General features: G+C 33.0%; 3 protein-coding genes and 1 long non-coding RNA gene across 6 annotated transcripts in view; 1 reads left to right on the top strand and 3 right to left on the bottom strand.

Annotated features, from left to right (window-relative positions):
• Positions 1-3,494: 3,494 nt before the first annotated feature.
• Positions 3,495-7,958, bottom strand: Osi2 (DUF1676 domain-containing protein Osi2). Its single transcript, XM_081977965.1, has 7 exons — positions 5,666-7,958; positions 5,396-5,544; positions 5,191-5,340; positions 4,991-5,132; positions 4,531-4,674; positions 4,263-4,377; positions 3,495-4,206 (listed from the first exon to the last, which is right to left on the bottom strand). Exons 1-7 carry the CDS (start codon positions 5,763-5,765, stop codon positions 4,011-4,013), a joined length of 996 nt encoding a protein of 331 aa, XP_081834091.1. The 5' UTR covers positions 5,766-7,958; the 3' UTR covers positions 3,495-4,010.
• A 133-nt stretch (positions 7,959-8,091) lies between these two features.
• Positions 8,092-17,221, bottom strand: Osi24 (Protein). 2 transcript variants are annotated; one of them, XM_081977963.1, is made up of 6 exons: positions 16,814-17,217; positions 13,221-13,645; positions 11,372-11,581; positions 10,867-11,023; positions 10,309-10,623; positions 8,092-9,021 (listed from the first exon to the last, which is right to left on the bottom strand). In XM_081977963.1, the coding sequence occupies exons 2-6, from the start codon at positions 13,597-13,599 to the stop codon at positions 8,808-8,810; spliced, it is 1,275 nt and encodes a 424-aa protein (XP_081834089.1). In that variant the 5' UTR covers positions 13,600-13,645; positions 16,814-17,217; the 3' UTR covers positions 8,092-8,807. The 2 variants fall into 2 exon arrangements, with proteins under 2 accessions (XP_081834089.1, XP_081834090.1); XM_081977964.1 differs by lacking the exon at positions 11,372-11,581 and having other exon boundaries at positions 16,814-17,221.
• A 1,713-nt stretch (positions 17,222-18,934) lies between these two features.
• NPFR (Neuropeptide F receptor) overlaps positions 18,935-24,288 on the bottom strand; it is a 32,889-nt gene continuing 27,535 nt past the window's right edge. Inside the window, exons 6-7 of one of the 2 annotated variants that reach the window (XM_081977594.1) lie at positions 20,598-20,834; positions 18,935-20,553 (exon numbers count right to left, since the gene is read on the bottom strand). In XM_081977594.1, coding sequence (XP_081833720.1) covers positions 20,440-20,553; positions 20,598-20,834 — 351 coding nt within the window. In that variant the 3' untranslated portion in view covers positions 18,935-20,439. The remainder of the gene's footprint in view (positions 20,554-20,597; positions 20,835-24,288) is intronic. The other variant, XM_081977595.1, reaches the window with a different exon arrangement.
• Positions 21,467-23,077, top strand: LOC145727773 (uncharacterized). Its single transcript, XR_014177923.1, has 2 exons — positions 21,467-21,944; positions 22,290-23,077. It is a non-coding gene; the product is annotated as an uncharacterized LOC145727773 (long non-coding RNA).

Below are 24,288 nucleotides of genomic sequence, written 5' to 3'. Positions count from 1 at the left end.
CACCAAGTTAAGTATGTAACTAAAATTATTCCTTCAACTATGTATGTATTTTAACTTGAATTTTCAATCCTATAGTTGCATATTTCAGTAAACTGCATAATATCCAATTTGGCTTATCTCGATGAAACAGACATTTAATACTAACAAGCTCTGATTAAATGGTAATTCAATACAGAAATTTATGTTTGCGTTTTAGAGGCTTACAACTGTGTTATAGTAATAAACTCGCCATTGTTAACGGTGACAAAACCAATTAGGATTGAAAGATACCTTTTGAATAAGTTATTTTCTAGATCACCTAATTCACAATATTGTTGGATATTAAACTGTCTTGAGACTTTAGTGTGATACTAGTTCTAATTAGTACGCACGATTAATTGGTCTTGGAGAAATCTGTGAGAGTGAAAACATTACGTCCGGTACAGTACCATGTGTTATGCAGTTAAGTCTAGGCATTAACCTCGAAACTAAATTTGAAATTCAGAATACTCAGCGATTTTTAAAACATTATTTCATTACATTACGTCGAGATGACAAGCACTTATGCAGAAAATCTTGTCTGAGCTTTTCTAACGCTGAAATGTGAGTGGGATATTCAGCAAACTTTTTTTCGTCTCTCTATAAAACATTTGAGAACACTTACTACCCCAAGAATGCCAAATAGTTGTTTTTTGCTTTATTTGAATCGCAAATATGCTTTGGAAAGCGACTTGGATTTTCTTGCTGAACAATTGCCGTTTACTCACAAAATATCAAGACTGTCTTCGCTTAATTGAAAAAAAAACTCATTCATAATTTACAAAGTTTAACATGGGTTCGAGTTTGCAAACTTTTGAGTAATAAGTATGTAATTTAGCTTGTTTAAACAATGTTACATTTAAAAGTGTTTGAAACAGTACTGCTGATTGATTAATTTTTTTAGCAGACTGAAAGAAGAAGAATTAAAAGGACAAAATTGAAAAATTACGTAATTTGTATATTTTGGCAAGAACACGTTTTAAAAAAATTTCATCAAAAAAACCATTAACTTTTCATAATGATTTATTCTTAATATAAGTAAAAGAAAATATAGTAATAATAATAACTGATCTTGTGTCGATGTGTGGATGTGTCGAAACAAAGTAATCCCTTGGCTAACTTTTTCAAATAAGTTGGTCGTAAACCTATAAATCTGATCAAATAAATGGATTAGAACTCTAGAAGAACAATAGTTTTTTTTTAGTTGTCCGGAGACAATGTGTATCTTCGTTGTACTACTTATTTGTCTAGTCTGACCGTATTCACATCTCAAAATCGTCCTTTAAGACTCCACAAAGACACTAAATGAACTGAAAATATTTACATAAAATACAGCGGTAAAGTTCTTCAAATAAAAAAGCCGCCAAGTGCTTTTTATCAAATATAAGAATATTCCTGTTCGCTTTATTACTTGAAAATCTGCTTTGATTCCTTCAGAGGAAGCTTTATTGGCAGCCCACAAAATGTCGGTAGGATTATTACTTTTGGGAGCTTTTTGCAATCAATTTAAATCTCTTTGACTTTTTTCCATGTCTTGATTCGTCTTATTATTAAAGGAAATTGTGAGGTCAATTTATTCTACTGTGTGAATTTTCCAAGATCGTTTTTTTTGCTGATTGAAGACAAAATTAAGTCCAAACAATTAATCAATTATTAGTATTGTGGTCAATTAATGATGATCTAGATGACTTTAAAAATCTTAAGCTTCGATGATCAGTAACTAACTATTTGCAACTAGATTTTTAGAGAAATCACAAAGTTAGCGATGTGTATAAATCAAACTTGCTATGGTTTACCTTTACAAATTTCTTAATACAGAAAAAACATCTTTAAAATGTCTCGATCATGCGGATAAATGGAAAAACCACTTCTTGGTTTTCTACCGCAATTTTTCGGAGATCTGTCTGCATTTCTTCAGTGAATTTATGGTGTGAGGGTCATTTATTTTTTTTTTTAAACCTTTTTTTTCTAATTTTGTTGTCCTGAGAAATTTTAGCATTGAAATATCATTCATCCGGTAATGACTTTCATATAAAAATAACGGATTGCAATAAAGTATTCTTGTTTTATTTGTAAATGAAAAACATCACACGAAAGTATTTAGCAGTTAAAGTTTTTGGTGCCTGCAATAGGAAAAAGTTTCGTCAGTTAACGGTAGACAATATAATAAAAAGCAAAATATACAAATAATTCTAATAAAAAAGCCCAGTCTAAATTACACTTTTAAGCTATAACGACTTGTTCCATTTATGGAAAATAATACTGTATTTTTGAAGAACTCTAAACTGAGAGTTGTGATGGCTCTTGATTGATCTTAAATGTTGAATTATAACTGTCTTTTCTTAACTGAGCAATTAACAAAAACTAACAACATTTTTTAATTTTTCTTCAACAGCTACCTTTATGGTTCCTACACCTTTATGTCAAATAAATAAACAAGCGCAATACATACTTGAAAATTTTATATTGAAAAATATTGACGATCTGTTTGTTCTACCTTCTACCGGTTCTGTATTAATTACTGATGAATAAAATAAATATTTACTTTAGCAGAAAAATTTGACCGATAAATTACTGGTAAATTACAAATACTGTGTTTCCGGCAGATCAAATTTGACACAGCGTTTCTCCCTGACTGTACCAAAATTTTGAAGTGTTTTTTCAGTTTCTTGGATAGAAAATTTAATGAGGATTCCAAAAATGTGCTTAAAACAGTTATTTTCTCACTCTAAGTGGGTTTTACAGGCGATTTTTGTCCCTGACTGTTCTTTCAAACTGTGTTTCTGGTAGTTTATACTTTGACACCACTTTTTTCCCTGACTTTACCTGATTTTGTAGTGGTTTTTTATGTTATTAAATAGAATATTTATTGATGATTCCAAAAATGTGCTTAAAAACATGATTTGGTTATTTCAAGTGGGTTTTACAGGCTATTTTGTCCCTGACTGCCCCTTAAAGCGTGTTTAAAATTTAGATCACAATTTTACTGACTTCTGAGTTTTTTCTAAATGACTCGAAAACGGTGAAAGTTACAAAAAAGTTTTAAGAGACCAAAAACATTTCTAATTAGTTCCTTAACCCAACGTAAGTTTGCAGGATCGTTTTTGCTTCCAGTATACAGAATGTGCAAGAAAAGTATGGTTTTTCACTATTTTTGTCAACTCATTTTGTCGCAATTTTTAAGATAGAAAAGAAATTGTGAGGTCAATTTAGAGAAATTTTTACTCTACAAAGACACTAAACTCTAAAAAATAACAAAGTTACAGGGTGCAAATTTCAAAAACCATAATTTCAACTGATTTGAAAATTTGTTACAAAGATGTTTTTTCTTTTTGAGAGTTTATCAACTTATTCTTAGATAACATTACCAAATTAGTAAAATCTCAATACTTTATGTAGCAGATTTTGACTAAATGATTGATTTGATTTTATTACTTCAAATAGTTTTTTGATAACAGGAAATAAGACCAGGAGAATCCAAAATAAGTCACATCTAGTGTTTAATTATAATACAAAAGCCTTTTATTACAAATACATATACATACAAATTCCTAAAGAAAATCTTAAATTAGACTATCTTAATAAACATTTATATACATTCTTAAGCAATTATTAATAAATTATTGTGACAAATTTTTCATTGCTTTGACGAATTTAACCATAATTTATACATACATATTTAGTATCACACACAATAATTTTCTCTACCACTAGCATGGTAATGATTCTTTACATAGTTCACTTTGAGTTACGTAATGCGCAATTTTACAGCACTGGTGTGGTAGTCATAATACTAGTGCAGTAAAATCTCTCATTACGTAACTCAAAGTTATAACTCATTTCTGTGTTCATCGTAGATAAAATATTTTACACTACTCGTGTGGTATGACAAAATAATGGACTCGAGATTGACGACCTCGTCTTCGTGGCAATATTTCTCACTCGTGACTACTACTCATACCACTCTAGTAATGTAAATAACTATTACAGGTCTATGAATCTGGCAAAATTGATTTTTTTGAAGTAGTTTCAGGTTCAGCTTGGATATTTTTTCCAGAGTCCCTATACTGACCGTTCCACCCGTTGTAAGCTAAATTTTGGGCTGCGTTCTCATCTCTAAAACTGAAACCTTCATGCCCGTGGTATTCTTCATTGTAACCTTGCGGTTGAACAAAACTTGGTTGTTCCCTAAATAAATATAGACATAGAATCACATTTTACACCACGTGTTATACAAATTTTACCGGAAATGTTGAGGGTATGCAACTCCTGCAGATGAGTAATGCGGCCCGGCAAAATGACTGGGTCCAAAATTAGTCTGGAAGTTGGGCTTGCAGAATTTAAAGTAGGCGATAGCTCCTGAAACAATATTTTTCATTGCAACCTTTATCGAATTATCTTAAGTGTTGTTCTCGGAAACTTTCTTGAAAAATAATGGCACGTTTCACTAAAAGCCACGTTAGAGTTGTTTGGAGTTTATTGCGAGTTTTACGGTATCACATGTCAACTTACCTGGGATTAAGATAGCCAGGAAGCCAAGGAACTTTTTGAACGACGCCAGTCCCAAAATGAGGGGTAAAAACAGTAATAGCTTCAGTTTGAATAGTTTCAAAATCAAAAGCATCGGGATGAAAAGCTTTTTCAGCTGCTTTCGTTCTGCAATACAAAACGTATTAAAAAAGTGCGCTTTTGATGTGTCATATCTGGATGTATAAATAAAAAGGGAGAAAACTCCAGTTTTTAGTTCCCTGGTGAGCATTTTTACGATGGCAAATTTTGCATATGATACGCATATCTCTCTGCGAAAAAACCTTTTCAGTTTTGTGAATAACCTAATTTTTTGTACACTAGAGAATACGCAAAATATTTGTTTAAATTATTTCAGTTGTATAAAAAATAAGTGAAAATTGGATGCAGTGCTGTTTGTTTTACTTAGCTGTATGTAATACTGTGTTTTATTAAATTTACTTACTGAAAATGTTGTCCTTTTTGTCCTCAATGACATCGATCTCATCAGCAATCTCATCGATGAACCTAGGAGAATATCTACCTCTTTCCGTCACATCTTCATCAAAATCCACCTCCATGGCAGTGGATTTCAGAAACTTTTCAATCTAATCCACACATTAACTTACAAATTTGTTACTAAACCCAAATTAAGGCAAAATATACCTTTCTCATTCCAAACTTAACAAGAGCATCCCACTCAGAATCTTCTGATCTAGGTGATGAAGAATACTCATAAGTTTCTTGTCCTAAAGATCTCAAATGTTGTTCCGGTAGTCTTAACACTCTCGCTCTTTCAGTTAGCACATAAGAAGGCTACAAAATTACAGTGTATTTTGTGTGATTGCTGATTTAATTAGGTGTTAATTACCTGATTGAAGAAATCATCAAGTGACGCCAACGCCCGGCTTTGAAAACACGATGCCAAATCTCCATTCAAACATTGTGCGTTTGTTTTCGCTAAATACGGATCCTGTTCCGGTCCTGTGCCTAAACCAATCCAATCCAGAAGGTTTCTTCCTAACAAATATACAAAACTAGTTAAGTAACACTGCAAATATCGTATACACACAACACTATAAACCGACTCGACTAGCAAGCAAAAGAAGAAAGGCTTACAGGACTATTGACCTCTACATACCTTGTCTACCATCTTGCGCTTCTGCTGGTTGGTTTTGTCCCTGAAGTGACACCAAAGCAACTGACGATAAAAGAAATATCCACTTTGATAACTCAAACATATTTCAAATAAATGCAAAAGCGAATAATTTGAAAATGGTTTTGATTGGGTCAACTAACGGTAGATCACTGCCGGATGCTACGTGAAGTTATTTGCGCTCACTTGAACTTGATTTTTAATCCGAGATTAGCGTGGATGTTACACATCAGACCGGGATATTTAAATTATTTTTAATTTTGCTCTAACCGGCCTAAAAGCCGAAAGATAATTGTGGAGCTCCGAACCTGTATAAGTGTTATATACGGGACGTGTGGGGGCCTAAATGCAATACACAATTATGTCTTGGGATGCCCAAATTATGTAATGAGTTGCAGAAACGTGGGGTTTGCCCAGGAGAAAGTATACTGTTATTACCGAATGTTGTGGTAGTAACCTTGTTATTGTATGCCTATAATACCTGTGTATGAGTAATCATTTTTGGAATTGGTTTAAGTAATACATAAGTCCTTAAAGAATAGCAAATTTCTACGAGGTTAATGCCTTACTAGATCCTGGTTGATATTAAACATCGCCAAGTAAAGCTTTTTTGTTATTAAAATTTGCTAGAGGCGCATTGAATTGATCCTAATCACTAGTTGAATATTTGTTAATATCATTCGGCAAAAATTGTAGGAACTGATCACAAACAGGTTTCTCCTTTATTGTTGGATTATTAATTACTTTCTCTAAAAAGAAAACAAATTTTGCATTTGTCTTAAAGAACGAATTTAGTTACTATCTTTTGTGCCCACAGAGTAGTTTTAGCGACAGAAGTTGGTTAGATTTCTCATTGTTGTACTTTTTTCCGTATTCTTAGGTGCTTAGTTGTGGTGTTTAAAAACTATTTGATAAAACAGAATGTTTGATGAATTTTAAGTAAACTCTTTATATAATAAGATGTGTCATTATTGCAGAACACTCAGTATTGGGAAAAGCAGCAATAATAAACGTTCAGTGTCGGTAGGAGAGACTGGAGCAAAGCTGTTTTAGCCTGAAAGTAAAATTGTTACTCGGGTATCTTTATAGAAAAGCGCAATTTACTCAACGATCCCCCGAATTGAGAGAAAGTCAGATTATCGAACCAACATCCGGGTCTGTAACGCATAAGGATAGAAAATGTTCAAGTTTATGGCCATTTACGACAAAGTTAGATTGAATTTTAAACTGAAGAAAAATCGATAAAAAATTTATAAGATACGTCGTTCTAGCATTTGCATTAACTGCACACTTGATCATGTATTGTTATTATGAATTGTTGAGGTGCAAAAAGTAGCTTATTCTGGTTAATAAAAATGATCGACACTTTGTCCGTGGTCCTTAGACATTGAATGAACCAATCTGGACTACACTACTTCGAAAACTTCTTCCAGTATTAACGCAGAAATATCAGGATTTTCATTTCCAGAATGGGAAAAAAAAGTAGAAGATGTTAATTATTATAAAATATACCTTTCTGGTAAACTAATTCCAAATTTCTGGGAAGGTGGTAGTCAAGAATGCCTAGAAAACACCTCATTTAAAAAGTAGTCATGAAGATAATAGTAGTCATGAAGTGAACAGTATTGTTATTTATTGCAGAGGCCTAATTCTTGAAAGCAGGGAACGGAATTCTCAACAGAAGTGGTGATAGAATGTGACCGAAGAACCTGACAATAGCGGGTTCCTGTCACATTCTACTGGTCTTTCTCTTAATAATTTCCTTCCCTCGTTTCAAGAATACACACCCAGAACAAATGATGTTTTTTTTTTTTCACAACTGCATTAACAATATCTGACTATTCGTCTTGCAATAATTATTATAAGACATTATATACATATCTTTTCTCGTTTTTTTGTCCTATTTTCTAGCAAATCCGGTTACTATGAGCTAATTCAATTATTGTACAAAAGCATTTGGAAATGCAATCCCGTTTTTAAAATTGCATAGTAACTGAATTACGTTACAAATATTTTGTAGAAGCTTGTGATTTTAATTAAATTGCAGTTTTCCTAGTAAATGTGAAATGCGAGAGCCTGCCAACTAGAAACGTCCATTCTACGTAGAACCTAAACTTGTTTTAGTGCCAAACTAAGTTGCTAAAAATAATTTTAGCAGAACTAATAAGTTAATGAACTTTTGTATTTGGATATTATAATGCGTTAAACCCGGTGCTTAATAGGGATGAAAGTCAAAAACCGAACTTCAATGCACTTAACCTAATGAAGCCCAAAGGTGCTTCTTTGTGTTCTTGCTGGTTTTATCAGATAGAGCCGAATCGTGACATGCGTTAATCTTATCAGGACACACCTTTATTACAAAATTGGGCAAAAGCTTTTACCTTACTGTAAATATTCAACAAAACTAATACAACACTAAAACTATTTTATTTACAAGTTTCTGCCTTCACACTCTTAAATTCTACCACTACAACAAGCAATAAATAAAATAAATTAATAAGCATTAGTATACCTAGAAAAATCTAACCGATTGGGCGGATGCGGAATATCATATTCTCAATCAAAATCGATCAAATGGTAACACCAACATACTTTGATCTAATTCAAGTGGAATTGTTGATACAAGAAACCAATACGAGATATCAATCGTGAATTTCACGAAACACGTAATGTATAGTTCGAAGTAATAAGACAGAAATTGGATTGGCAGTCAGTAAAGAGGTTTGATTCATTATTTCTTGTAATGCGACCAGACGGAAATAGTCTGGCTTTGATTTTGAATTTGGTTTTTCTTGGATACGTTCTGAATAGTCATGCAGACTGTAAATGTAAAAATGAATCTTTGACTGAAAAATTTGACATCGTTTAATCACAAGGAAGACACTTTTCAATGACACACAATTACCTGCATTCTGTTAATTCTCAGGATACAGGGATATTTAGTTTGCTCAGGTTGTTATTGTATACATATCTCATTAAAAACAAATTATTGTTATCTCGTATTTTGGTTTCGCATGTAAATAATTTTTGGACGTCCTGCTTGTATCAAATATTAAGAAAGTCATGCATTAAATTAGGACTTTTCCACAATTTTGGCACCGTAAATTTCAAACAAAAATTTTGATCACTATTGTAATTTCCTCGCTTCGACAAGTTTATTAATGTCATTATAAGTAGTGAGCAAAGCTGGACTAGGTTGGTTCTCAGTCAATAATGGACATCCACCGTGGTTATTGCAGTCTCCACCTCCATCTTGACCATCTTTGGCTGCCTTCATGTACTTGAAGAATCTCAAAATTTCCGAATTATCCGAAGTTGGTTTTCGCAGTTCATTCAATTCCCTAAAATCAATATTCAAATTATACTTTAAACAGTTTGGTATATTTACATTCGAAAGTAAGAAAGTGTGTACTGCAAGTACGAAAGCACTTTAAGGCAAATTTTTCGCTTTCGAAACATCCATCTAATAGTCGGCACGTTTTCAATAAAGTTTCAAACACTCGCAGGATTTCGGAACTTTATCGACTGAAACTTGGCGGCAACTTAGAAGATTAAGAAAGTTTATATATTACAACTGCAACATTGAAACTCTTTTATCTATGTTCTATAGAATAGTAAACTACTTAAATTGGTAGAGAAAATAGATATTTTACTAATTAAAGTATATCCGATATGAGTGGTGTTGGATTATTGTTTTGGCAAAGCTAAAAAATATTTATCATTGTCCAGCATTTTGTAGCTCCATAAATTTCTTTTATGGAGGCTGTTAATTTTGTATAACATGTAAATAATTCATGGAAGGTTTAATGTACAGGCGGATAAAACAGACAAGAATTGAAAAAGGGGTTATGTGGTAACTAGAGATTATTTGTAAATAAGGATTGTTGTTGAACATCGTCTCTGATCGTGTGTAAAAAAATCATTAGCAACTATTGGGTATTCAAAACAAATAAATTTACATTTCAAAGGACACGAAAGCTTTTGAAGACCACTCGGCATGTAAATAGCTTTAAATTAGGAATACAAATTATCCCACAATGGTCTTTGACATTGATTAAATTAGCCGTATCAGCACATAAAAAAATTCACTGGCATTTGCATTTATCAATAGATGTTCCACCAAAGTGTCAATTAATTCCTTTTCATATTGACGTGAATAAATGAAAAGGGAGCTAGAGAGACAAAATGGACGTTTTAGACTTATTGTATTATTTATTCTTTTTTGCTGGCGGTTTGAGTGAGGCAATCTCATTTCTTGATTTGCCCTCTATGAATACTAAATATCTTGAACGTTCCCAAAACGGATTTATAATGTCAGGACTGGATATAATATTCTTTTATTGGTCCATGGATTAGATATTGCTCTTATTTGGAGTTGAAACTTCTCAAGGGACACTTTTGAGATTAACTCTGAAATACGTTTTATTTATTTAACTTGTGAACCGTTATCAAGAGAAAATGCCACCTTAACCGTATTTTAAGATATTCCAAAAATAAATTACTTTTTCTAGCTACAGTTTAAAAAATTACCAACAGTTCTTTTTGAATGGATTACTGACTTGTCGATAAGAGTACTTTCCTAAAAAACATATTGCAACTTGTTGATACTAAAGAGTTAATTACCCTACCTGCTTAGTTGTGTAGATACCAAATTACTATAAGGAGCAAATTTGGCAGGATTAGCGTACATCATACAGACAAGTCGTTCACGACATCGTTCTGTCTGAGGTCCCTTATCGCTTGGAAGTCCTAATTGCTGGAAAACCACATCCAGCCTCGACAACAACGGACTATAAAACGGATCGTAATTGGTCAGCAACAGAGACGATGTAGGTATTTTGTGAAACACTTTGAAATCCGCCTTTTTGCTAGGTTTTCGAAGGTAGTAGTTGTCGTTAATTTTTTGCGCTGAATAGATTCTCCTTGTATTTTTGAAATCCAACCTAAAACACATCAGAACTTCAGTAAACTATAAAAACAGCTCCTTAAGCAGCAAGTCGTGCGGAAAAGTCCTGCATAAGGTCTGTGTAGTATGTTTTGTTATGCACGACCGAATATTCAAATAACAGTGTTAAATGATTTCAGATATTTATTGTCAATTACTTAGACCTGCACTACTATTTGGATCAGTAGTTTTGCAGTTCTTTTTAAACTATATAATTGCTGTACATTTTTACATTACTAACCTGCTGTTAGATGGGACAGTTGTAGAGCTTTCCACCGTATTCAATGTTAAAGTGTCGTGTTCATCGTCAAAGTTTGCACCTAAAGGTTCCTCGTTATTATAGGGATCAGCATCCTTAAATTCGAAATCCTCCATTTCAGGCTGAGGTCTGTTAAGTCCTAAAATATTATTAAACCGTCTATGAAAGTGATTATAACTAAGCATTTAACCTAATTGAATTTATCAAAATAGTGTGAAGAAAATGTATTGTATTTGAACTTAATTATAGCATTTAAGTAGTAAATTTCAGAAGAGAAACTGCTCTCTTAACAAAGTACGTAATTTCCATTATTAACAATGCAATTCCAGACAGGTAATTATTACTTAGCAGAAAAAAGTAAAACTAATTCACTCTCTTCAGCGCACAATACTGAAACTTAATTAATGCAAAGCGTAACATGAAAATTGTAATTAACTTTTTCTCACCATTTTCCTTAAATAATTAATTTCAGGATGGATTTCTTTACCTGTTGAGGCACTGGATAGGCCCGAAAATGTTGACAGACCTTTCCCAGCAAGTTTACCCAATCCACCTAATACCGTCGGAAGAAACATGGCTACTAAACCCGACGTAATTAATTGGGCTCCAATAAAAACTGGTAACATAAGCTTTTTGAGGAAAAATGCTAATACGCCCATTCCAAAACCCGCTAAGAAAGAGCTTTTGGCGGATGAGTCTGAAATAAAAATCCATTCAGGCAAGCTTAAATTATCTGCATTTTACGAAAATTATGCTAATCTTAATTATAAGGCGCAGTGCCATTACCGGGCATTATGTTGTAGTATTAATATGAAACATGAGAGTTAGTCGACACAATAATAGGTAATCTATTAAAACTAATGTAGCCTGGCGTGTTTTATGGAAATAATTTCTCCCTGGAAACTAAGTGCTTTTGCAATTTGTCACTGAGATTAATTAACTTTATTAGTTTTGAGTATCCATCCACGTGTCACTTTAATGGGTCCTAAACTTTCCTATTCGTGGTAGTTTAGAAGTACATAATAGATATAGAAATTACTGTTTCAAATCATCTAATTAGTTTTAATTGAACGAGACACTTTGTTGTAGTCGAAAACTGCAAACTATAATTCCTACTTTACTTTAGATGAGATTATTGCAGCATTTTCCATATTTAAATATTAAAAAAGTCTATGTTTATTGCTTGTTAAGATTAATGACTACATTTTTCAAATTAGCGGTAATTAAGTGTAATTGAGGTTTAATCAGTTATTGAATTTGATGTTCAAATTAGTATTGTGGAGCCGTTAACTACTGCACTTCATTTGGTCAACAAGAACAGAAGTAATCATTGTCATCCTGAATTTATAGTTTTTACATTGCTGTAATGGTTTTATCGTTATTTTTACACAAACAGTCGTGCATAAAACCGAGACAACATTATGTATGGTGTTATATTTAAGCTGTAGGAAATAATCTGGTAACAAAATTAGAATTTCAGAATTATGCCCGGACGCTTTTGACTGATATCAAATCATAATGGATGAACTCAATCATCATTTGCCCTTTCACCGTCCGTTAAATTACGAAATGGCCTTTCTAACACTAATAGCATTGACACCCGTAAAATATTATTGGTAATTGAACAATTTAGTCTATTCAGATGGAAAGGCCGAATCGGAAAAACCATCAAGTAATCATTATCATCTAAGAGCATGTCAAATAGATAAGAATTTTAAGCTGGACAAAAAAAACCCTTGTGGAGAAGAGTGTGTGTTTTCCAATTTGGTATTCAAACTGGACTTACTTACTACTTTACTTACTTACTTTCAAAAATCAATATTCCAAATGATTCATTGCCAGGAAATTGTTGCAAAATTTGAATTTATTAAATTATACGTTGAGTGTATAGCGGAGGCGAATTTACAGGCACTTAATCTCCGTAAACTTCATGGTCTAGACTCAGTTTATTTGTAATCCTCCTCTCGGGAGCTTTTACACTTAAATCACTTAGCAAAATCTGATTAGCTAGTACACACCTTTGTTACGGTCAGTAAATTGAGTAAATCTTTATTGTTATAAGGAGTGCTTTGACGTGACAAATTTTTAGCTATTTCCTCTTAATTACTGACTGTCTGCTGTTGAAACTGTAACAAAGCGCATTTTCAACAGCGAAGCAATATTAACTTCCAGCTTGTTAAAATGACAAAGACAAATTCACAGGAAATTATACTTCGAGGTTTGCAACCTGAATTAAATTAATTTGTCAAGCATCATATTAATAGATCAAACGCATACGAGTCTAATTGCATTTTAGGTAATTTATGGTAGGAGGTTTTGTGTTGCTAAGTGCTTACCTGTGCTAGCATTGGAGCTGGAAAACGAGAAAAATCTTGCAGTTTGCTCGAAATTAACTGAAAGTACATGGGTTTTTGCATATTGGTCAAATTTGTCCTGGATGTAGTCTTCAAAAGATTTTGTTTCACTCCTTCCAGTATCACAATCAGTACGATTGCCAGTTGTATCATTCAACTTTTCAAACTCAACACCAGGTATAATATTAAAATGTTCAGTTTTAAACACTCTATCAACGTAATTTTTTAATTCTCGATCTAACACACTTTCGTCCCTCACTTGATTATTACATGTTCTAGCAATCTTGTAGCACAATGAAATTAGAATCAACTTGATCAAGACCAATTCACTTTTGCTGTTATTGCGATACGGTCTCCGCATATTGATTGAAATTGCTGGTGAAGGGTCATTCCGGTCTCTTGAAAATCTGTAACAAAATAATTATTCAGAGATTGGTCAACGCCATTTGAACGACTAATCTTATTCAGAACTTTCATAATCAATATCCGTCATCCCGAGAAGTTCAAGTTTGCTTCAATCACAATAAGGTTTCCATTAAATACCTAACTCGGAATGATAATCAATCAATTTTTCCCTGTCAGTTTAATCGTTTATTTCATTGAGTGTCACATCATTTTTCATAATTTAGGGGCCGTAACTATAAGGGACGATCTTGCCTCGCGAAATTACTTTAGCTCATCTACCAAGGAAATTTTAAACCGAGGCACATAGCAAATTTCAACACATGTCGATGATAGCCTCGGGATAATAAAAGCAATTTTGTATCGGAATTTGAATTTTAGCTTAGGATGCTCGGTTTTATGGTGTACGTATCACTTTACTTTTAAATTTGTTTCTTTTTGAACTGCCCGGGAAAAAGATCGTCTTCCTGTAATATTTAAGTGAAATCAAGAGATTGAACAAGTATTTCACGATCTAACCTTATCAAGTGTTAAGTAATTTAACTTGAAGAAACTTTAAATTTTATCCTCGGTCAGCATTTATTCAACTTTTGAACTCAACTTAAAGAACTAAACAAATAAATGTCAACTAATCCAACCAGCTCAATGAAGCTTAACCCTATCGGTTCAAGTAAATTTAACCTAAAGTCCCCAGAAACTTGTGGTTTTATAGAAGCAGTTTTCCAGATTAATGAGACTTTAACGACCTTTTCAACCTGAACCCAAAAAAACTTGATTACGCACCGAAGCCTGCAATACGAATGTTCGAAGTTTGTTAAAAGAAAAAGGGACTTAAATAGGGCAGAGAATAAAATGTGAACCAAAATTAGTCTGGAACGATTGATTTGCTTTTGGAACTGATCGTCTTTTAAACTGAAACAAATTTCGGTGACCATGAACTAAATTCTGGATATAAAAGCTTTCAATCGTCTTTCAGGGCACGTAGACGTTGATCTGATTAAATTATTATTCGATATATTTTTCAGTTGTTTTTGATGGTTTTATTGTGTAAAGTTATGGCAAAATACTTAAACAATGTGCTGTTTAACTGATTAACTAATTTTCAGAAAACAGAAGCTTGTGCTATAATCAATTAGCATCAATAAGTAATTACATATGTAACTTTTTTACAAAGAGAAATATCACAAATAAAGATAACTGCTGAATCTCTTTTCATATCATTACTAAGCAATGAACAAGTCATCATCTATGTATTGAAAAAACTACAGTAAATTTAGTGGGTCATCTTATTAACACAGTTTTTTGTTCAAATCCGATTTAAGCCTGCCCAAATATAAGCAATAATATTTCATACATTTACACCTTCGTTCTTCACTAGTAAAACACTAAAATTTCTCTTTTCTTGCTGACACCGATACGAGGTAGAAATTGGAACACATTCTATAACATCTCTGCATCATGGAAGGTGTACGAACGTTTTATTTAAATTACTTTCGTTTATAATTTGCTACACGTACGAACTTGATAGATCATTGAAATTACGTTCATGTATACGTATCGCAAAGCCGCATTCGTATATGAGAAATGTACGTTTTAGTTTATTACGTTTTCCTTGTCATGCATTTAATAGAGAGTATGATTAAAAGTTTGTTTTGCGGTCTCATATATGTGCGAGCGGTTTAAATAAAACGAATTCGTACGGATTTACCGGAAGTGTAATTGTAAATACGTAATAGGATGGAATTTTTGCATTGATAATGACCTTAATTAAACCCAGATTGTTTTTGTTTTAACTTGTTTGTAATCATACTGTATGGGAGTTTCTAGTAAATTGTTCAGGTAGTGCTATAAACTCAATGATACGTAAAGTTGATGTAATTCTGTCTAGACAGAAAGCGATTAATAATTGGGATGTTTGCCAAAACAATTCCAAAACTATAATCATGGTTTTTTTGTCTTCTTTAGTTCAATATTTTAGGAAAAATTCAATGTAAAAGATGTAAATGTTGGCCAAATTTTTGAAATCTAATAGATTATAATGAAATCCACTAATATCAAAAAAAATTAAGTTCCTGAGTTTACTCTCTCCTTTTTTCAGTGGTGCATTATTGTTAAAAACACTCTGTATAGCACTTTTTTAACATGAACTTACTTATTTTTTCGTGAGCTGTTTGAAAATAGCAATTAGAATGCCAGCCAGATTAATTACAGGTTTTGAATCAAGTTTGTGAGTGGCAACAAAGAAATTGCTAACTGTAAACAACTTTTGAGGTTTTATTAAACCGCTGAGAAAAATTCTGGTTGAAAAGTGTCACTTATTTGTGGCCAGGTAAAGGTAATTATGTACTTTAAAATGTCTGCAGATTATGAAAGTTTTTGAAATAGGACCTAAAAAAAAACGATTCTGTAAAGTGGAAATCAGACATATTGCTGAACCTTGACTAGGAAAGCGCACAAAAAACGGATGCATTTCATTCGTAAATTGCAGTTTTATGAATGCGTCCTTTGTTACCTTTTAACTAGGAAGGCAATTATTTTGCGCTCTGAATAATAATTTTAGTGCAAGGCAAAAACGGACTGCAGATTGTAGGACAAGGTTAACTTAGAAGTTTATATGATTTGCATTTTGGTTGTTAAAATTGTGATTCAGGGACATTCAGCTATTAATCATTGTTATTACCGGTATACGGAAAATCGTAAATCTTTTCCAATTTGCGGTTTCAGTAACATCGTTTACTAAATATCAATAAAGTCAAATATCAGCCTACGATATACTGTCAAAGAGATCTTTCCGAAATATAATATTTTCTTGTAACAAAAGGTCTCTTTGTGAAACTGATTACATGCCATAAACTTTTGTTTGTCGTTCCTTTTAACCTTAAAGTGATGTATTTAAAATCGACAGGTGTGTGACTGACGTGTTCCATACATGAGTAAATTGCATGTATCGTTGGTTTTGAAATAACGCTGTCACGTGCCTAATACGATTAATACTCATTAACACTGTTTAAAAAATTAAGCTGTTCGGTTATTCTTGTTAGCCTACACCAATTATTCGGATGGCCTCAGTAAAGCCTTAAAAATTAGACAACAAAAGTAACTGATACAACACTTGAGAAATCATACTTCTGCTAACAAATAAACAGTTAACAAAACATGACTAAGATTCTTACCTTTAGAATAGTTTCCGTTCGTTGCATCTGGAACCAAAGAAAATCCAACTGATCGAACACATTCCGTAAAACACAGTATTGCCGAACTGTAACGCAGTATCAAAAAAATTAGTGGAAAAATAAGAAATGGAAGACCGATTTGGTGCCTTCGTCAAGACGTCGTGACATCAGCTGAAGAACCCGATGGATACGAACAACACTTCGCCATGGACGTTATCGAGGTCATTGGGTTACCCGTCCGTGACTGTGTTGGGTAGTACCAGAAGACGATCGAATGTCTTGGTCGTCGGCGATTCTTTTTGTCGGTTCAGTAATTGTATAGCAATTTTAGTTCAAAATTGTCCGCGTATTTCCGATGTACCAATGCTACTTCTCTTTACTATTGTTGGTTTGTTGAAACTGTTGAACTAGGTACATCGTGGAAATTTTATAAAAGTCGTGCACCATCAGGACGACGATAAATTAATCTTCTAAAAGGGGGCCAACTAACTTGGCTTATCAGTGGTCAACTTTTCCTCCGCTTGTTTTCTGTTAATTGGAACGTCGACATTGACCTGCATTGGTTCTCAAATGACCTTCGATGAAAGTATCGCTAATTTTTTGTCTGCCTATCGAGAGTATTTCCTGTTTAATAAAAGGCATTTAATTATTGTAGGATGGAGAGCTAGGCCGTGAAGTGAAGGATAATTTGGTGAGGAGCATTCTTGTGGATACGCTCACCTTCAACCTAAATAATCACTATAACTAATGGATTTAATTTAGATTGTTGTGGAGATGTTTGTATTACTCTCTTATTATTTGATTATTATAATGAGTACCATAACGAAAACTAATCTTATTGGTTTGTGTGACTCTAGTTTATGACCTGAATAGCACCTAATACTCCAGAATGCTCATTTCATGTTAACTAAACCAGAAATGCCAACAACGTTGTCATATGAACACAGGTTATCTAAATGATACTTTTTTCAGTTAAAAAAAAATTAAAGTCTATGACAGTCATATTTAGCTTTTACGACTGGCGCATACACTAATCACGTTGCGTCAAATTTATCAACATCGAATTATGTTTGACATATGCAAAAACTCATATTTTATCTCCCGTGAAAAAAAGGAAATTTACGGCATATCATTCCAAATCGTTCCATTTCCAGATTTGAGCAAATATGTCCCGGTGTGTGTATGTAGATTAATGCCAGCCTGTTCCGATTTTAAACTATGCTAATAACGTTCGTTTACACGGTTGATGGTTCGGTTTATCGAACTGAAGTTAGATTTATTTTTATTTTCGGACCGCCCTAATTGTAAGTCACGTCATAGCCGGTATAGAAAAAGAGAAATTGCTGATTCTGTATGGTAATTTTACGGGCGATACAACACAACCGTTTACTCGGAAGTGTGTTAGATAAAGTGGTTTACGACGAATTTGGAATAACTACTTTGGACCAAGCTTTTTTAAATAATATAATTTTTGACCCACTTTTTTTTGTTTTACTACCACACGTTAGTTATTAACAGCACCATTATTTCGTCTTGGACATATGAGCAGTTATTGAAACATCAAATTGAAAGACACATCAATGTCATCCATAAAAGATCATCCCATGTTATTGAACTGGAAAACACCCCATTTCAAAATCCATTACTTTCTTGTGGATTTATTTATGATGCTGTATAAAGCTTAAAAGCGGGAGCCCTGCACTGAAACTTTTAAGCAAACAACCGTCTTTATTATTCAGTACCTCAATTTCCGAGTACTAAAATATGAGGGATGTGAATAATGAATATCTAAATTAAATGTAATTTTGTTTGTGTTTAAAACAAGAGGTGCAGCAAGAGTACACAAATGAAGTATTGCAGTAATTTACTTAAAAGATACTGAGATAGTTTATTATTTTAATAATTTTAAAGTAACTTTAACAAGTCCTTCTTAGATAGTTTATATCCTGGATTTTTAAATTTTAATCTTAATACTGATTGACACTCTGTCACTTACCTTTCTTAGATTTACTTAAGACCTAAGCTACTTATAACTTAGTAGGGAAAAATAAAAAATCCTTTTTTCTTCACAATTTTAATAGCTTGGCGTGGTCTTCGGGAAGTAAAAATCCAACAAACATCAGTTTTCCAGCTATTTATTATAAACCATCAGTAATAAATACGTACAATAATCAATTATTCGATACTAGTGCGTTAAGATGTTTTAAGTTATTTTATAAATATTTACAACAGCTCATACAATAATTAGTTTACTTGGGTAAATGGTTTCGACCAATATACATTCTTATATTGAATTCAATTTTAAAAAATAAACTTATTACATTAGGAAATATACACTTAAAACATTTATACAAGTTTGGTTACTAAAATTACTTTAAAAGATCAACAACATCATAGGGCTCATTGATGTCTTGATCTTCACATATTTCATGAAAAAAGAGTAATATGCCAATCTTGTATTTTAGGTCAAAACCACTGATTAGCATATCATTACTTTGTCATTAAACACCCAGTAAATCAATTTTTACATTAAAACTACACTTTTAATAATAATTGTTCTGACTCAAACCCTGCTCAACAAACTGGTATTTTCATATAAAACTGGTCGGAAAATCGCAGCTTTTCCAGAACTTGGAAATCCCGCGACCCTCAAAATTAAATTTTTGTTCCTACCTACTTACTCTTTGTACCCTTCGAGTTGGTTTATAAAATAACGATGGGAATTGTTATGGAAAAATGCTGGTTATATTCGAAAGCGGTGGACTTTTTTAGGAATTTGCTTTTGTAGCCAGTCAAGAGGAAAATTTGGTGCTGACCGTCGTCGTGTTAGGGATTTAATGCGGCCCTTTTGTTTGAAGAAAGTTCATTGATAGTAATGTAGAAGTGCTTGTTTTTAGGGAGACAAAGCAACCCCTAAAAAGTTCAAAAAGCCTTGCGGCGTAAATAAAGTATTAAATTACTTTTAGGGGGGTTCGAAAAGAGTTATCAAGTTGCAAGGAGATTATGCCTAAAAATGTTAAATTGACTTCTTAGCAGTGAAACTTGAATACACCTGATTATAGGGATAAAAGCATTTTGCATCGATGTTGATGAGGGTTTTAGTAACGTTAATTTTGGGTTAAACGTTCTAATCCTTATGCACAAGCAACACTACAGAATACACATTAGTTGCGGTTAATATTCCAGGACTGTAACCAAGCATATTCATGCAATTCACTCGTTGTAAACATTACCTCTAATTTCTGTACTCATTACAGTTGGAATTTATAACTTTGATATTCTGAGGAATTAACAACTGGAAATTTTGAACTCTAGTTTGTCACTAAATAGCAAATATCACGCGATATTCATTACAATATGTTGTCTCTTTGAGAAGTTATTTCATTATTTACCAACAGAAATGCAGAAGCACGCTCAGTCCTGGAATCTATTAAACAACATCAAGTGATGAGAAATTTTAATTAAAGCTTATTACCTTACTACGTGCATAAATATACACACAGAAAACAACAACACAACAAAAATACGTTGTAAAAATACAAATCTATCGTAACTCTCACTATATTGTACACCATCACAGCTTAACTCGCAGATAGAAAGGTTGAGCAACCTCATTCACTCAAAGTTCACTCACAATCTTCCTGATTTGGATGGGCATCAGGAAAATGATTTAAAATTAATTTTAAACAGCCGAATTCATATGGTTCACAGCATTGGCATGGTTGCGCGCTGCAATATTCCTTAACCGCTAACATTTTGTCAAAACAGTCAAATCGGTACTAACCGTGTTGCACTGTGGATAATTAGTGGCGTCCGTCACCAAATCAGGTTTTAAAAGTTTATCCTGGCACCGTTTTCGTATCGATTGTTTTTGATTGGGTCCACCAATTTCGTTCACGCCGTTTTCGATGCACATAATCTCCTTAAATTCCTTCCAGAAATTTTCGTTCAAACAGCCGTAAAGTATTGGATTAGAACATGCTGATGACATGCCCATCATGTGGCAAATTGCGTAGGAGACCTGCAAACAAAAATAGAACAAATAATACAGTAATTTAAACACAAAACAAGTAAAATCAAAATGAAGTTTGAATTCCAGAATTTTCATTTTGACAGTTCAACAAAACCAGTGCCGGATTTAACTCATTCTATTAAATTTTATACATAATAAATTTAATTTTCAAATTAAAAGAATCACGGGACTATACAAATATCAGTCTAAACGTAAAAACTGTCAGATGACTTTAATATTGTAACTTTAAAAATATTCCCGTGATTCAATGTTCAAAATTAAAAAACGATCACGTGAATTCTTAGATACGTTACGCCAATTAAAACAGTCACATGACCTTTAGGATCTCGTTTTGATCATTGAAAATCGTCACGTAATCATTTTTACCTTAAATAGAAAGAGATTTTAAAAATATTGGTTTAAACTTAAAAACGACCACGTGACACTTTCATATGATTTTGCCATTTAAAACAGTCACCTTTAAAATTAAATTTAATGAGTGAGGTGATCTTCAAAAATAAATTTGCTATTTAAAATATGTCACGTGACTGAAAATATCAAATTGACATGACCCTTGAAATAATATTTTGACATTTAAAACGGCCACACATTGTAAACTAACTTCATTTCGACCAGGCCCACTAATCTCATATAGCCAATGTGAAGCCATGTTTTGGATTCTTTCGAGACACAGGGGGAGCTACTGTATTGTTTTTACCTGTAGATGGTTTTTTGTGGTTAAGCAAAACAAAATGAAAAGGATGTAAACAACTTTTGACAAATTCAAATTTTTTTAGACAAGTCTATTAAAATATTGATATTACGGTTGTAGTTTTTAATTTATACGTGTGATTTATACTAGTTCGTGGGCGGTGTTTTTATAGTGTTCTCTTCGTAGGTTTTTTTAGTTTAGTTTTTTACCTTTTGGCTGGGTTTTACAACGACTTTTGTCACTATGGGCAAGGCGGAATGTGCCATAAAGGGGTGCAGCCCTTCAAAACATTCCCGACGATTTCGTTTTCCTAACCCGGAAAAAGACAGTGTTACTTTTTCACTGTGGAAACAATTTTTAGGACAATTTGTTATACTTTTTTGTTCTAATATGGAAATTTATAGCAGGTAAGTTCTCAAGTAAAGTTCATTTTTATTTGTTATAATGTTAAGGTAGTAAGAGGATTACTATAAGAGGTTTTCAAGGAGGCAAAGAGAAAATAGGTTTAATGATTTGTAGAACTCAACATAGCTTCTTAGTTTATGACGATTATTTTGGTAAGTATAGTGGAAAACTAATGTATTCTTTTGCATAAAGTGCGTTCAAACAGTACTATGACTCACTGACTAAGTGACTAATAAATGTATCTGTTTTAATACCCTAGTTTTGCACTATACCTAGGTACTACTAATAGTAGTACTTAATAGAAATAAGGTACAGTAGATAAAAATGAAACTGAAATGTATTTTCAGGTATTATGTGTGTGAAAAGCACTTTTTGCCTGAAGACTTTAACCCATATAACAGACGCATGCTAAAAAAGGGAGTGATTTCTTCAAGGTTCTTACCAAGTCCTTGCCAGCAAGTACCAAAGGACCCAGATTCCCCAAGTAATTTTATTCAAATAAAAATGTACCTATACAGTGATGTCGCGTATGTTAGTATTAGTATTTCTTTTTAATTGAGGTTTTGTTTCCTGGAAAAATTGCTGATAGCATGTTGGGCATATCCATTTAAAATCTAATAAAAAAAAATTAGGAAATTGGATTGATGATGGACTTATATACTTTTCGTTCTTGTAATATTTGAAATGTTTGTTTGCCCCCCACTTCTGGGGGGGGATTTCAAGATTTTCACAAAGTAATCCATCAACAGGCAATCCTAATCAAGATGTGCTTCCAACTTCCTCCATCTTTTCCAAGAATAAATCCCTGTCTTCTGGTAAGTTTCACGTTTTAAAGAAGCAAAATAAAAAATAAAAAACCAAAAAAAACAACCAAAAACCAAAAAAAACCATATCTGAAACATTCTTAAAGACCTTTGAGGTACACCTATGGGTATACAATGGTTGATATTTGCATGTGCATGTTATTTATAATAGTAATGTTTTATGTATAAAGTGTAGCTTTATGATCTATTCTTAACTATAGTCTTAAGGTCTTGGGTTTTGCACCAACTTACTAACCAAAAGCTTATTATTTTTGTAGAGTATGTGTTTTGTATGTTCATTTCCTTAAAATATATATAATATATTTTGCGTACACTGGACTTTGTTTTATTTACCTGTTTCTTGAACCAAAACCATGAAAGAAAGACTTAATTTAATTCAAAAAGCCCGCCAATACCAGTTTATGCAAGTCTACCAACAGATGGCGCTTTTAAAAATCTGTCATGACAATAGAGACGCAAAAATGACATCTGACGACCATCAAATGTGAATATGTGGCGACCCCTGTGACTCGAAAGAAATCATACATACAGTGCTTCACCTTATTAACACGGAGATTAATATCTATCTAGTGTGTTAATCTATGATTTCGACTGAGCGTAGCTCCGTTATTTAAGGAGCTATAAAAAAGTGAGAATAAGGAAAGTTGAAAGAAAATGTATACTCTCTACAAGATTGTATCAGTGTAGTTTTGTTCTCAGGGTCCTCACAAGGCAAGAAATGACAAGATGCACCAAAACGCAATTTTTAAAAAGTCTGAATCCAAGAATTTTCACTTTGACAGTTCAAAATATCAATTTTTAGTCGTTAAACTCCTCTTTTGACAACTTTAATAATGTATAAAGTCTGTAGTAAACATATATATATATATAGGCCGGTTTAGAACGTCTTTCGACGTTGTCCGACACCTAATTTCCAGCCTCTTCGGTCTTCACAATATTCAGGTGTTAGATTTCTCTCACTCATGCATTTATGCATGGTTTTCTGCCACTCCTGTTTTGGCCTTCCTCGTTTTCTTCTGCCTGTTGGTTGCCAATGAAGTACTCTTTTAGGCCATCGGATATTTGACATTCTTTCCACGTGTCCGTACCACGTAAGTTGCTTGTTTTCGATATCCTGTGTTATTGCGTCTTCTATTCCCATCCGTTGTTTTATGATGTCGTTTCTTATTCTTTCTCTTCGTGAAATGCGCATCGATCTCCTAATTGCATCCATTTCAACTGCCTCAACTCTTTTCTTGTGTCTATCTGAAATTCTCCAGGTTTCTGATCCATATAGGAGGGTGCTTTTTACCATTGCCTCATAGATATTAAATTTCCGCTTCTTGGTTATTTCTTTGCTCCATAGGATTCCATTCAGAGCTCCGATTACTTTTTTGGCTTTGACTATTCGCTTTCCGATTTCTTTTACATCTGTTCCTGTGTTGTCGAATGTAATGCCCAGATATTCATATTCCTGACACTGAAGGATTTCTTGGCCATTGTCCAGTTCCAAATTTCCGTCCTGAGTTCCCACACATAGATA

The sequence above is a fragment of the Ips typographus genome, linkage group LG4, assembly GCF_016097725.1.
Source record: "Ips typographus isolate SLU linkage group LG4, UJ_Ityp_2.0, whole genome shotgun sequence".
Classification (NCBI taxonomy): Eukaryota; Metazoa; Arthropoda; class Insecta; order Coleoptera; family Curculionidae; genus Ips; species Ips typographus.
Note: the sequence above shows the minus strand (reverse complement) of the source record. Positions and strands in the feature narration are given on the sequence as shown.